Source organism: Hippoglossus stenolepis, chromosome 14 (assembly GCF_022539355.2).
Source record: "Hippoglossus stenolepis isolate QCI-W04-F060 chromosome 14, HSTE1.2, whole genome shotgun sequence".
Lineage (NCBI taxonomy): Eukaryota > Metazoa > Chordata > Actinopteri > Pleuronectiformes > Pleuronectidae > Hippoglossus > Hippoglossus stenolepis.
Window position 1 is genome coordinate 20,812,627 of NC_061496.1, and position 15,175 is coordinate 20,827,801.

A 15,175-nucleotide genomic window follows, 5' to 3' on the forward strand; every position below is an offset into this window, starting at 1 on the left:
TGCAATACAAGGTCAAAAACTCATTCAGATTAATTTTATCTACTGAGAGAGTATAAAGCTTCTCAGTCATCTTTAGAAAACACCACTCACCACCAGACATGCTATTTATTGTATCCTAGGTATACAAATGTTTTCACAGCATCCTAAGCTAAACCTTACATGTCCAAACCAATCAGGGTACAAAGTGGCCATGAATATGTCTATTTCCAACAAACACACACATGTTCTTCAGTGAGTATGTGTCCACACGTGTTTTCTCTCCGTCTCCATGCCTCACCCTGTTTTCTGCAGACCAGGTGAGTGCAGGTGGGGTGTTGTCTTGTGTTAACTGTCCCAACACAGTTGACTGTTCAGCTCTCTGTGTCCGTACAGAAGTGCGGCCCTGGCTTCTACAGAGAATGGACCGGGCCCAACAGGGGTCAGTGTGTGCCATGCAGCTGCAGCGGACTCTCCAAAGAGTGTGATGAGCGTACAGGGAACTGTGTGGTAGGTCTTCACACACACACACACACGCACAAACTCAGGCACGCACGCAAGCACACACACGAACTGACTATTGTAGATTTTTTAAATTTACAGCACACTCAAAGGTTGTGGGAGTTGCAGGCACATTGCCAACACATGTTGATCAAGTTGTATTTCATCTAACACACCTCCAGAACTGTCAGTCCAACACCACTGGGGCCCGCTGTGAAAGGTGTAAAGAGGGTTACTATGGAAACCCATCCCACAGGACCTGCCGTGTCTGTCCATGTCCCTTTACTTGGAACAAGTCAGTCTCTTTTTATTACCTTCGTCAACACAAACCTCAGCTGATTGTTTTTACTGGATCAATATGGAGATCTTATTTATTCTGTCTTAGCTTTGCGTTGGCCTGTCTGGACATCGGCTCAGGTGTGGTCGACTGCTTGTGTAAACGTGGTTACAGTGGATCCAGATGTGAGAGGTTTGTCTGCTGGTTAACCAAACACAAACACTGTTTATAATTCAACATTAGGATCCTTGGTGCGACAAAACCTGCATCCTAACCCCTATTGTCCACTGCAATACATTATTTTGATATGCAGGTCTGCCTCTTAAAGTAGAAAAATGCACAGTATTTTCCTTCTTGTTTTTCCTCTCTTTAAGATGTGCACATGGTTACTACGGCAATCCATTGGTGCCTGGAAGCAGCTGCAAGCCATGCAACAGAGGGGATGGCATCAACCTTTGTTATCCTCCAACTGCAGGTTAATATACATTTTCATTTACAAATACAAATATAGTTATTATGTTTAAAGGGGTACGTGATTTGATGTTGTATTAAGATCAGGGAGCTCATGAGACAGAATAAAGATGAAATAGTCAAATTCAAGTTACCGGCTGAGATATCTTGACTTTTACTCCCACGTATGGATCCAACTCAAAAACAGTGGATCCTTCATTTCCCATAATGCAACTACTAAGTTATTGTTTTTCTTTTTGGTAAGAGCCATAGAAGACATTATACAACTGGTCAAGGATATTTCAAAATCCTTTTCTTTCGATACAACACACAACATCTGGTCGCAGCTGCTGTGATCAATGCCAGAGGGAAGTAGTAAAGAAAATCACTGAAAAAAAATTAAACTAAGAATATTTTTTATTTACCGACAGACTGTGACAGTTGCACTTATTCTTTATTGGCCAACTTGAAGAAAATGGACGATGGTCTGACTTGGCTGGAGCAGCAGCTGAAGAACAGCAGTCTTGTCTCTGGTTCACACTCAATGCTGAACAACCTGGAGACTAACATCTCTGAAACCAAGGTACTCGTACATGCTGCCATTGGGAATCTTTATGCTTAATGAGCTATCCTTTAAAACATCTATTTAGTCACATAATCCATGTTGAGTATTTCCGCTCTGTTTTCCAGATTCAGTTTGGGAGCTACGACGCTGCTGTGAGACACCTGGAACCAGAGGTTGAACAGCTGGAGGCAGATGTGAATGTTGTCGGGGACGACTTGAGTCAACTGATTGACAAGGTGCACGAAGTGAATTTTCCTCAGTTAATCAGAGTAAAAATCAATCAGGGGTTAAACTTTGATAAATCATTTTGTAAATTTAAATTATTGTTTGAATACTGCAGGAGGTATTTTTATGAACTGATTACATCGCATGTCAGAGAGATCTCAGCGACAAACAATAAAAGTCATAAAACCTATTATTGTTAAAATGATCTGGAAACATTATAATCTATCATTGACTTTCAGATTCTTCGATCTGAATCCGATCAGGAAAAGATTTTGCAGAATGTGAATCAAACCAAGTTGAAGGACGATGATCTTCTCCCTGAAGCTGAATCTCTCCTCACAGAAATAACAGGTATATCACTCAAATATGAAGATGTGTTTACACTGTTGTGGCACTGCACCACTGCTCTGATGATGGTGTCACATCTCATATTAACAGAATTCATTTATATTAATAACACTGAGTAATTGTAGTGGATATAAATTCATTCGGATCTTCCCTGTCACTTGTGTCTGGGTCTTTGTTGGACTTATTCAGGAAACTGAATTATTGGTTATGTCAAAGTGATCCTCTACACTGTGATGTATCATCAACACCGTTATCTGTGTTATTGTGGTTTGTCAGATTTGATAAAGCTGCTGTCTGAGGTGAAGCCCGGAGGATCCATCACTTTCTCTGAGAACGACAAAGTCCGGACGACGGTGGATGCTCAGCGCATCGTGCAGGAAATGAGACAAAGAGGCTGCAGCGCCGGCGGGGAGCAGGAGGAGGCACACAAACGTAAAACATTTTCTCTCTAATGATTTTCAGCTGATGTTCAAATGCAGTGAAATTGTGTTCAGTTGATGGGTAAAATGGTGCAGAGGTGGTTCAGACTGACTGGTGTTTGTGCCAATAATCACACAAGCAAACAGGCTTGTGTAATACGTCTGCCTTCACTCTACTCATCTTCACTATGATGTAAAGTAGAGGGCGCTATACAGAGGTCAGCCCACTCTGAACAGTTACTGTATATTCTGCAACTCTTCAAGCTGCAACCACCAAAACAAGTACATGCTTTGTTTTTCACAATGGTTTCCATTGCACTTACTTTCCCCAGGAACTACAAACCTTTGGAGAAACTTAGTCAGGGTCTAAATTAATGTACTGGTAATTTTCCTTTTTACCCCAGAGAGAAGTCTCTGATTGTCTAAAGTACAGGAACTGCTGGGATGGGGTTTGCAGCTCTTAACATTTCTGATTGGTTAATTACTTCATCATTTTATTCCAGCCACCATTTGAAAAAAAATCTTTAGCTGCATATACACTTTTCTTTGTGCTTTAAAAAGGAGAGTTACAGAGAAAAGCACATGACAGTTGCACTGATGAGAAAGTCGTCCTATATGGTCTTTAGACTTTGGTGGAAACACAACTAACCAACAGCCTGAAGTAACCTTTAAGAAAAAGTTCCAGGGATTAAAAAATCCAGCTAGTTTCATTTAAAGGTCAAGATCTGTATGAAATTATTAGGGAAAATGTTGAGAGTTAGAGGATGAGAATGACATCACACATGGTGAATTTGAAGCTACAGCCAGCAACAGGTTAGCCTAAATTTTCAGCAAGAAAACCAATAAGACTATTTCCTGAAACTATTTGTGTAAGGATACAATCAAAGGAAGAGGAGAACAATCTCTTCTCCATCTTATCAGAACTGGGCGATACCCAACCAATATATGTCCCAAAATGTGTATGTTCTCCTTAGTGTTGAACTTAATCCACGACAACTTCACAATTCCTTCACTGAGTCGGACGTCAGACTCTCTGATGGTCTCCGCCTCGTCTCTGAGGGAACTGGCTGTGCTGCTGTCAGAGGCAGGGGACAGAGTCAGCAGGACACAGAGCCTGAACCTGAGGAGTCACACTACACTACAACATCTGCAGGTGAAACGCAACGCTTGATTATAGTAGCATTTATTTCAGATGTACACAATAACGTCCTGTAGTCTTGTATGTCTTCACCTGTCTCTGTTCATCATTTCATCTTTAATCTCAGTGGGAAAGAGAACAGATCTCACTGCCTCCTGTGACTGAAATGACCAAAGATCTGCTGAAAAATATCACAGACATCTTCTTATTGCTTGAGGAAATTAAAAAAGTAAGCTGCCATGTTTTACCACCATGATTCCATGAGACAAGTTATTTTTTTATTTTTTTACTGTAGAAACTGAATTTATTGTGCAAATTGCAGGAATTTGAGAACCATGCAGGTCAACTGGATGGTGCCAGAAGGGAACTTGTCAAGAAGTTTAATAACATCTTCCAAATTAAGGCCAAAGTGGATATTGTCAACAAGGCCGAGGAACACGCAGAGCAGCTTAACAGAGATGCAGCAGAACTTCAACAGTGAGTTTAAAAAGGAAGAAATAAAGGAGCGTAGATATAAATAACATAAAGACAATGTGTTTATGTTGAAATTATGTATTATAAGACATTGCAGAGTGCTTCAAAATGCTACTAACAGCAATGAACCGCTCGGAGTGCTGAGTGAAGGAGTTTTTATCGGCATCCTAAAGACCATACCAGAGGCAGAAATAGCAGCTAATCAGTCCAGAGAGGCTGCTGATGAGGCTTTAAAGGTAACTCTGTTGTTCTTAATCCTGCATGATGTGTTTAATTAAATGTTTAGTTGTATAATGTTAATTGAAATTTATATTAATATGACTCTCTTACTGTAAACTAGGATGTGAAGGAGGCAAGTCTGGTCGACAGGGCAGAAGGATTAAAAAATAATTCAAATAATTTACAAACAGAAGTCGACAACTCTCAGAGTAACCTGAAAAGTGTGTACAAAGCATCATTTGTTACAAGTCACATGAGTTATATTAATTTGAAAGCACAAAAAATAAATGCTGTTTGATTTCTTTTGGACAGAGCTTTCACTTCCAGTGAACTCCCGTAGAGGCCGTGTGAGGAAGCAAAAGGAGAAAAGAAGATCACTGAGAATGAGTATCTCAGCCGTCACTGATGACCTTAAAACAGTAAGAGGAGGTCAGTGGATCATTTGAAATGAGCAGGTTATTCACTGCACCTGCAGCACAGCAGATCATCACGGTGTTTTCAATTTCAGATGACACCAAACTCCTGATAGTCTCGGCGAAAACAACGGCCTCTGAGTGTGACTCCACAGTCAGAAATGTAACAGATAGACTGAGGAACATCAGCCAGGAGGTAGAAAGAATAACGCTGAGCAGCAACAGTGTCAATACGGACAATATGATAGTTGATGTAGAACAATCATGTGAGTATTTAACAGTAAGAATCTGTTATTAGAATCTAACAGTACCCTCTTCCTTTTAATTACATTATTAGTTTGGTTTATTTTCTATCTCTTTCAGTGAAGAAATTGAAAATCACTCTCCCTGTGTTGACGAATAACCTCAGACGAGTTGAGGCTCTCAAAAGGAAATCGCCTCCAAGTGGCAACATGACAGAAAGCATCTTGAAAATCAAGGACGTGATAAAGGAGACAAGAAACTTTGTTAACAGGGTGAAGTTTCCCCTTGAATCTGATGTTCTTACCTGTCAGCTTTGATTTAAAGAGACTATAATCAATATTTTTTATATTGACGATGGAACAAATAACTAAGTATGTGAATGAGATCACTCATATGAACTGATGGCAAATATCACCTGATTCTTTTCCATCAGCTCTATGGAGCTTTAAAGTGTCTTTTGACTTATTCCAGTACAAAAAACAAACATAATATTTCATGCATTTATTTTCTTTATACATTCATATTTACATGGATCTTCTTACAGCTCCCCATTGCCACGACCTTTAATGGAAAAGGTCACATTGAGCTTCATCCTCCGAGAAACCTTGAAGACATAAAACCATTTACAGCTGTCGACCTGCTTCTCAATCATCATCAAACCAATCCCTCCAAGCCCGAGCGCAGACGAAAGCAACGACAGGACAAACAAGCAGACGTCAACCTCTTTGTTCTCTACTTGGGCAACAAGAACGTGAGCGTGTCTCCTTGTGTTTCACAGGAAGTCTGGATCTTTTTAAGAATATCTATATCTTTATTTGTCTCATTTTATCTACAGGCCACTGGAGACTACATTGGGATGGCGATCAGAAACAACATGTTGATTTGTGTCTATAAGTTGGGTGGAGTTGTCCACGAGGTGGAAACCAAGCACAAAATAACATCGACTACCAATGTGAACGCGTCAGACTTTGACAGGATTATCTTCTACAGGTACGTGAAGGACTTTTAGAAAGAGACTAAAGTAACTAACACTTTAGTTTCCTCGACATGGAATCAGTTTTATGGTTTTCTCCGTGTTCACAATCCCTGCAGAGTTTACCAAGACGCTGAAGTCAACATCATAAAGAACTTCACATCACAGAAGCCCGTCAGCATCGCTCCTTATCAAAACCTTCCAAACACGATGAGCGGTGTCCTCAATCTAGACCCAGGCAGTGTTGCTTTCTACGTGGGTGGATATCCTGACGACTTTACGGTAATAACACAGTTGTTAATTCATTATGTCTGCATGGATTGACTTCTTACACAGGCAGAAACAGAAGAAGGGCAATCATACAAGGCTTTATCGAACTGAACTGACAACCAGTAAGAACTGGAAAATCTCATATACACAATAAACACAGTACACAAGCCTGTGTACTCATCGAATCAAAGAGCCTTATACATGTGAAGCCTCTTTCTAGAAATAAATAAGTATGAAAATTTTGACTCACTATCTTATAATTTTGACAGCATTAGTCTTATTTTTGAACACTAAATACATATTTTTTTCCCACTAGATTGAAATTCTGACTCAGGCAACTTTAAGTTATGATTTATTGACATCACTTCATGTTAATTTGTTTTAAAATGCAATTCAGGTTAGTACAGTATATCATTTTTATTTAATAAATCAGGATTGGGTTAAGTATGTCATCATTTTTTCTTTTCTTTTTTTATCTATTTTATACCTTTGGCTTGGTGTCTCATAATTTTAACAGACAATCTCATATATTTGACCTGGTATTTCAGAATGAGATTATTCTCTCCTATAATTTTGATGAAGTATTGACATGATAAGTAAATAATAAGATTAAAACTGTGCACATACTAGAGCACTGATGAAGTTGAATACAGAAGTCCCTCACTGACCTTTTTGAGAAAACAGTTCAGTGGGAGAATAATGAGACTGAAATACATGTGAGCAGTGGTCCAGATGTGAGTTTTGACAAATGAACCAACAAACTGACCAATCATTAACCTACCATTGACAGAAAGATATCCAGGGTCATGAAATCCTTCTCATTGAAGTGTCATGTTGAAATGTTCAGTCCCTGTTGCTCTGACTCCTCCAGCCTCCACTGCAGCTGCGTTACCCCAGATACAGAGGAGCCATGCAACTCTCCTACATCAACGACCATCCTGTCTCTCTGTTCAACTACAAACATGCTGTCAACATGGAGGCAAAGCAGCCTCATATTAAGTAAGGTTTAAATATGTACTGTGTATATAGAGGTTTGTTGTTAAAGTCACAATGATGATGAATTTCATCTTTGATTGGTTCAGGATTCCACAGTCGGAGGTGTCAGACTACTATGACGGAACAGGTTACCTCATGGCGTTCATAAAGGAGCCGGGCAAGAAAAAGAGAAGATTGTTGAGGTTTCACACAAACAGCAGAGAGACAGACGCCTTGTTATTCTACATTGGAAATGAAGTATGATCTCTATGATGGAATTTAACAGATTTGCTGCTGCACGGCTCCGACGCTCAGTGTCTATAAAAAGACTGATCTTGTGTTTTATGTTGCAGGAGTCTTTCTTCTGTGTGTTTGTGGAGAGAGGCTTCCTGGTGCTTCAAGGACAGGAAGCAGGTCAACAGCTCAGAGCTCAGAGCGCTGAAAAAGTGTCTCTCTTTGTAAGAGGATCTAAAAATAGTTACTCACCGGAATGAACACTAAGCAAAGCACATTTTCTGAATGCATGTATTTGTTCTATTTATAAACTGTCCTACTTAAAAATATGTCTCCTGTCTCAGGACCAACTCTTTACAATCACTACCGCAGAACGATTTATTGTGCACTACGGACGACAGCAAATCTCCACGGATCACATTCGTACAAACTACATGACTTTTTATGTCGGGGGTCTACCAGCACAGCTCAGGCTGAGGTAACACAACAGATGCTGTACATGCAGTGTTTACAGCTTGAGCTCATCAGATCAGCCCTTTACACTGGTTTCTGTCCTTTATGTGTCTGAATTTCAGGCACAACATCACAGCTCCACCACTGAGAGGATGTGTGGATCACCTGACAGCAGACGGTGACATTGTTGAGTCCAACAGGACGATAGGTGTCAGCGATGGATGTCCAGTCCCCTTACTGGTAATCGGACAAAAAGCGATGACCACCATACACGGCTGAATGAATTTGACTGAACATTGTGTTAAAGGAGACATTTTATGCTCATATTCAGGTTCATAATTGTAATTTGTGTTATCACTTGAAAAGGTTTAGATGCTATAATGTTCAGAAAACACATCATTTTCCTCATACTGTTCATTGCTGCAACTCCTCTTTTCAGCCTCTGTCTGAAACACCAGGTCCCTTTCCTTTAAGACGCCCCTGCCCAGTCCGCTCTGTGCTGATTGGTCAACCGCCAGTGTGTGTAGGAAATATTTGCCCCGCTCTCACTTCACCTGGCTTTGTTAGCTAGGCGTGCATTTTTGGCCTTGTGATTTCAAGTGACATCACAATACCCCAGAAGTATCAGCTGGACTAACTGAAGTTTTCTGTAGACAGATGAGCTCCTATCACTGCAGACTTTCCGCTTTTTAACTTTGCAGAACTGTTAAATTCACAAAAAACAGATAAAGAAGACAAAAGAGTTAAGAAAGACTAAAAAACATCTCCTTTAAAATAAAGCCTCTGTCACAAAAATCGAGATCGGTATTGAAAATAAGAATCCTGAAGTGGGAAATCAGAAAGCTTAAAGGTAAAAGCAAATTACAATGTTTAAAGTGAAATGTGAAAAATGAAATGAAATGAAATGAAATGAAATGAAATAGAAATGAAATAAAAAAATTTGCCACATCTGTTTTTTTTAAGTACTTAAGTGAGCAGCATTTAGACATATGAATGTTATATGTGTGTTTCTGGCTTGTGCAGGGTGTCCGTGCAGCGACACTGAACTCAGCTCTGTCCATGGATTCCCTGACTGTGTGGGACGAGCAGCCTCTCAGGGTCTCTCTGGGCTTCAGGACCACACACAGACATGCTGCTCTCCTCTGGAGCAGCTCTCAGGTCAGCTCTCCCCACAAGTGTCAGATTTAAATGAGGATCAACTGATCAACATGACTCTATTAGCCTTCTCTCATCTTCTACAGGCCTCCACCTCTGCCCAGGACCTTCAGCTGTCCCTGGATGATGGCTATGTAATATTTACCAGCAATAATTATACACTGAAGTCCGGTGAAAGATACAATGATGGAAACTGGCACTACTTGTCCGCAGTGAGCAGACCAACAAGGTAAGATGTGTCCTCCGTTTGTTAACAGTTGTACCTTTACTTCATTTAAATAAAGAAAAAAGCACATTACCGAAGTTGTCATGATTTTCTCAGGTTGGAGCTCAGCATGGATAATGTAAATGTGACTCAGGGGCGATCACACCACGCCAGGCCAGTGGATAAAAACTCACAAGGAAAGACATTCAAAGTCTGCATTGCTAATCTTTACACCAGGAGGTTTGGATACATTTTAAATATTTTACCACTGTTTTACTGGTACAGTTGTAATATTAATGTTATGCTGTGTGGTGTCATTTTGTCTTATGACAGCAATGAAGGAGAATTCTGGTAATTTTCAACCTGGGCTCTAAGTTTATAAATGTGAACGTCTAAATGAATGATACCCACAAACACTTTTGGAACCAGTCGAGTAGATCAACTCTGGAAGCAGCTATGACACGGTGGCAGTGGCTACAATGTAATCTGATGGGGCAACTGTGACAGTCCAAGAAATGTCCACCCTCAACATTATAAACCTGCAATATTAGCACTACATGCTACACTACCCAGTTGCAAGGGAATTAGTATAGTCTCTATGTTAGACATAAATTTAGTTTGTTCCTCTTTCAGCTTTTGTAAGTAGTGTAATGTCCTGTCAAGCCCCTTTTGCTCTCGACCAATCAGGAGAGTGCATGCATTGTAGTCAGTATAAAAGCTGCTGACATATGGAATACGTAAGCTGGGAGGAAGTGAAGACAGTTTGGTTATAGCTGTGGCTTCTGTCGTTGTTTGGGGCTGTGTTACCTGCCTGAGTGAGAGTTACTGCCATTTTTTTATTGGCTCGTGAGTATTGTTGGAAATGAGAGTGAGAGAGAGTTTACTTAGACAAACTGTTTTTGCTGAATCTTTTTCTGATGTGAACAATGTCGATGAAGCATTTGACTTTGATGGACGTCCCAAATTGTTTGAGCCGCAGTACACAGATGAAGAACTCTTACAAATTGAAGAGCGAATGAGGAGAGAGAGGAAACCAGCAGAGGTCACACAACATTAGAGTGAGACTTCTTGTTGAGTGAGACATGTGTAATATTGACAGACTCTTGGCAAAGACACAGAACAGAATTTTGAGCCTTTTGTTGGTAAAAAGAAAAACACCTTTGGTGAACATTACGTGGACTGTCACATCCACTGCCACCAGTAGGGGTGATCTACTGGACCGATTCCAAAAAGTACCATTCATTTACACACCAACATTTATAAAAATAGGACCCAGGGTTGACAAACACCAGAATTCCCCTTTGGGTAATGTTTTATAAAAATCTGTAATTTGACCCAGGCCTGAGCAGAGCTTTATACCTGCGGATCTAAGCTCATTTTCACACATGGGAGATGGTGCTCTTGGCCGGTGCAGTCGCCATATATCACTGAATCCCGAGCAGTTACCAGCACCAGTTCTGAAGAAGCACCAGAAATACAAACCTGTGAGCAAAACAAGGCACCATTTTTAAAGTACCACACTAATGCTAACGTTGCTTTCAGTACAAGATAGTGATGCAAGTTATTTCTCCACTTCCTGTCAGACTCAGCTGGCTCCTGCAGGCAGTCAGTGTTTCCACCAAGGTGCACAGCGTGGTGAACACCAGCTCTATGATGATCACAGCTGGCTAAGTTACACTCTGCCACAACAGGACCTTAACTACAGGTAGGCTGTTCGCTAGGGTTTCATAAAATCATCCATCTATTCGTTCATATGAACAGTAAAGAGAGAGAGACCTCACTGTTGTGTTCCACTTGTGTCTCAGGCCTCACTTCTCTCTTGATATGAAGACCAAGTCGTCCAAAGGTCTGATCCTCCATGTGGCAGGGAGAGGAGTCGTGTCGCTGCTGGCTCTGTACATGGCCAACGGCAAGATCAAGGTGTCACTGGGTCAAAACAGAATGATCGAACACAAGCAGAAGAGCAACGACGGGAACTGGCACAGAGTAACTGACCTTTCACTAGCCCCTCCCCCCTTAGTAACAGTTACTAAGAAACTAGACGTTGATAACAGACGCAGATTTTGTCATTTCTAGCTGATGAACGTTGATCTCTGTCTTGTCTGTCTCCAGATGATTATTTAACATTTAAAGGCTAGAATGGGACTCAGTAGAGTGCATACCTCCGCCAAGGCTCTTAAATTCAATCTTCCCCACTTATAGAACTCCCCTAAATATGCCTTTTTTTCATCAAGATTCAATAATTATTCCCAGGGAAATCAGTGAAAATGTCAAATCTCGCAATGTTAAATAAAGGGGAAAAAAAGGGTTCTTCCCTGAGTCATACCGCATTCCTTCCACCAGGAACCCTAAACCCTAACCCTAATTTGATGGATTTGAATGACTAGTTTGTGTGCAATCTTGCTTCCAATCAAACAAACAAAAGGACAGGGGTGAAAAACCTCTTTGGTGAAGGTAATAAATTAATTTAAAATGAAAGCTCTACAAAAGGAATGCACAATACATTTGGCGAACGTAATGCACAGTGGTGTGAGTTTAGCTTGTGTCGCTGCAGTGTAAACTTCCCTATTTTGTAAAGGCAGAACAGAACAGAATCGCTATTATTACTATATCGTCTAATATTGTTGTGTCTGGCTTGGTTACATGATCCACTTATGATATTTTTCTGACCTAACCTGCTCCAGATTGGTCAGCAATTAGTTAGCTAACTGCTTTATTTACAAGGTAGAACAATTTGGCATAGTTTGTGGTCATTTGGCCGTCCATGCTGTACAGAGGGGAGAAAAAAGAGATCATGTTCAAACAATAACATGATCCACTTAGTGTCTGCACCTCACTTCACTAGGACAACAACAGTTGCACTTGCTTCTCTTTTCACCACAAAACAGCAAAAGCACTTGACTCTTCACTTACCGTTACTGCGAGTGATTAAAAATACTTAATCCGTATGCAGTGGGATTTGCAAATATTAACCAGACACTAAAAACCTTGTGCTCAGCAGCTTCAGTAGTAGCTTCCTCAGGCTGATCTCCGTAGGCTCCATCTCTAACAGCAAAAAGCAAAGGTAAACTGCATTTACTAAATATTAAGAAGTAAATGCCCCTTTAATGCTGGAGCACTTGTTTTATTCATTAATATTATTATTTAATTATTGTTCCCTGATCAGAAGCCACAAGGTTACTACTGTAGTGGTGAATGGCTATGCAAGTGTTGGAAGTTTATGTCAGAGACAGTAAAAAAACACACAGCTATATCCATTCCTCACACTTATAAGGAAGTTGTTATAACTCGTTTTTTATTTGGTCAAGACTGAAAAATGTACATCACCTGACAAACTCAGCAGTGTATTGTCTATGTGTGTCTGTGTGCGTGTAGGTTGAGTTCAGTGTGGAGAAGAGCACCTTTCATCTGCTGGTTGATGGAGTCCGTGTGACCGATGGTCGCCTACCGAACAATGAGGGATCGTCTTTAGACCTGCACAACCCTGTGTACCTGGGAAGTGATCTGAAAGGAAGAACCACAAAAGTCTGTATCAAACCTCAGTAGCTGTTTGATCACACATTTTCCCACATGTACTTACCCACGACCATGTCCTCTCCTCCCACAGGGACACACCATTCCCATGAACAGTGTTACTGGCTGTATACGCAATTTCAAAATGAATGATGTCGCTGTTGGAGAACCCGGGGGGAGACATAAAACATTACCCTGCTTCGATGGGCCAATGGAAATGGGGACGTACTTTGGCGGTGGGCACATCGTCTTAGGTTTGTAGTATTTAATAGATTCTGATTCATTGCAATTTACATCAAACACCCAAATCTAAAAAATTATATTTCTGTTTTAGATAATTACCTCAATATTGGCTCCCACTTTGTGTTGTCCTTCGAGCTGCGTCCTCAATACCTGACAGGTCTTCTTTTCTACGCTCAAAGTGACAAGGCCAGCTTCAATGTGTTCTTAATGAAAAACAAGGTGAAACCTCCACTCTTAGAATGTATAATGGCAGTTGATCAGGCAGAGATGAAAAACAAAAGTGCATTGAATGACCACATTGACTGACTGCAGTCTATTACCAGGTGGGGGCCAGAGTGAATGATGGAAACGGAGCTGTCAGTGTCTCTGTGACTCCTCCTGAAAGTCTCTGTGATGGAAAGTTCCACATGGTCACAGGTACGACTTCACATGATGACATTACACAAACCAGATCACATCTGAGTGGCTCTAAATTTAAAATTGGGTTATTGTCCATCAGTGTCCAAACAGCGGGAAGTTGTCAAACTAGTGGTGGACTCCATGTCTGAGGAGAAAGCCGTCGCCGTCACATCCACCTCGTACTCAACAACACTGGATTCACTTTCCATTGGGGGTAAATCCATCAAACATTTCACAGCATGTCTTTCATCAAATAGTAGCTGTTATCATATCACCCTGACCTGAATCTTCCCTTTTCTCCGTTCAGGGACGACAAGGTACAGCAGAGTCCCCGTGTCCTCACCATTTGTGGGCTGCTTACGAAATGTGAAGATCAATGGAAAGCCTGTTGTGTATGAAGAAGAATCCAGGGTGTATGATCCTGTGAGCATCAATCGATGCCCTAAAGACTAATGACATGATCAAAGTAATTATGGAGCTGACCTCTTGTCATTAAAGTCATACAACAAGCTTTGCCCGAAAACCATTAAAGGGAAAAAATCGGACATTTCGAGAATAAAGTCGTACTCTTACGAGAAAGAAAGCTCTAATATTATGAGAAAAAAGTCGTAATATTAGGCTACGTGTAATTTTAAAGGGGGAATATCAGAAGATACATCTGTCACCTGCGTCACAATGAAGAATATGGAGTATCTTGTCAGGTTGTACTTCAGTATAGGTTTCACAAATAACAAAATAGTTTAAATGTTTTGTCTCATCAGCGCCACATTATCTTTGTGTTTGTTTTAGCTTGTTGTGATTGTTTTGCACATCTCTTTGTTCTTCTTTTTTTCTTATGTTCTCGTGTCTTTCTGGATACATTTTTTGGGGATAGTTTTGTGTATCTTTGTTGTTATTTGGCATCGTTTGTGGTCATTTAGTTTCTTTGACATAATTCTACATCTTTTGGGTTTTTTTCTGTTTCTTTGTGGTCATTTTAAAGATCTGTATAATTTGACTCCTTTAGAAGAAATATTAACAATATGGGCCGTCCATGCTGTACAGAGGAGAAAAAAGAGATCATGTTCAAAGAATAACATGATCCACTTAGTGTCTGCACTTCACTTCACTAGGACGACAACAGCTGCACTTGCTTCTCTTTTCACAACAAAACAGCAAAAGCACTTGACTCTTCACTTACCGTTAGTGCAAGTGATTAAAAACACTTAATCCGTATGCAGTGGGATTTGCAAATATTAACCAGACACTAAAAACCTTGTGCTCAGCAGCTTCAGTAGTAGCTTCCTCAGGCTGATGTCCGTAGGCTCCATCTCTAACAGCAAAAAGCAAAGGTAAACTGCAATTACTAAATATTAAGAAGTAAACTGCCCCTTTAATGCTGGAGCACCTGTTTTATTCATTAATATTATTATTTAATTATTGTTCCCTGATCAGAAGCCACACGTTGCTTCTAACTGCTCATGAAAGCATGAAAATGTTGATGTAATTGATTAAACTCCATTAGCAC

The 15,175-nt window shown here is 40.4% G+C and overlaps 2 protein-coding genes across 2 annotated transcripts; both read left to right on the top strand.

The window, feature by feature from the left end:
• The first annotated feature begins 10,858 nt into the window (after positions 1-10,858).
• On the top strand, positions 10,859-13,288 carry lama3 (laminin, alpha 3). The gene is made up of 5 exons (XM_035176955.2): positions 10,859-10,997; positions 11,097-11,218; positions 11,319-11,499; positions 12,889-13,038; positions 13,121-13,288. Exons 1-5 carry the CDS (start codon positions 10,899-10,901, stop codon positions 13,286-13,288), a joined length of 720 nt encoding a protein of 239 aa, XP_035032846.2. The 5' UTR covers positions 10,859-10,898.
• A 314-nt stretch (positions 13,289-13,602) lies between these two features.
• On the top strand, positions 13,603-14,426 carry LOC124854793 (laminin subunit alpha-4-like). The gene is made up of 3 exons (XM_047343191.1): positions 13,603-13,686; positions 13,769-13,882; positions 13,976-14,426. The coding sequence occupies exons 1-3, from the start codon at positions 13,677-13,679 to the stop codon at positions 14,119-14,121; spliced, it is 270 nt and encodes an 89-aa protein (XP_047199147.1). The 5' UTR covers positions 13,603-13,676; the 3' UTR covers positions 14,122-14,426.
• Positions 14,427-15,175: the final 749 nt, after the last annotated feature.

Bases quoted from the DNA above. Each gene is read 5' to 3' on its own strand.
- LOC124854793 (XM_047343191.1), top strand. The intron at 13,883-13,975 runs GTAAATCCATCA...TTCTCCGTTCAG, and splicing joins GGATTCACTTTCCATTGGGG to GGACGACAAGGTACAGCAGA.
- lama3 (XM_035176955.2), top strand. From the start codon at position 10,899: ATGGGAGATGGTGCTCTTGGCCGGTGCAGTCGCCATATATCACTGAAT. The intron at 10,998-11,096 runs GTGAGCAAAACA...ACTTCCTGTCAG, and splicing joins AGCACCAGAAATACAAACCT to ACTCAGCTGGCTCCTGCAGG. The intron at 11,500-12,888 runs GTAACTGACCTT...GTGTGCGTGTAG, and splicing joins ACGACGGGAACTGGCACAGA to GTTGAGTTCAGTGTGGAGAA.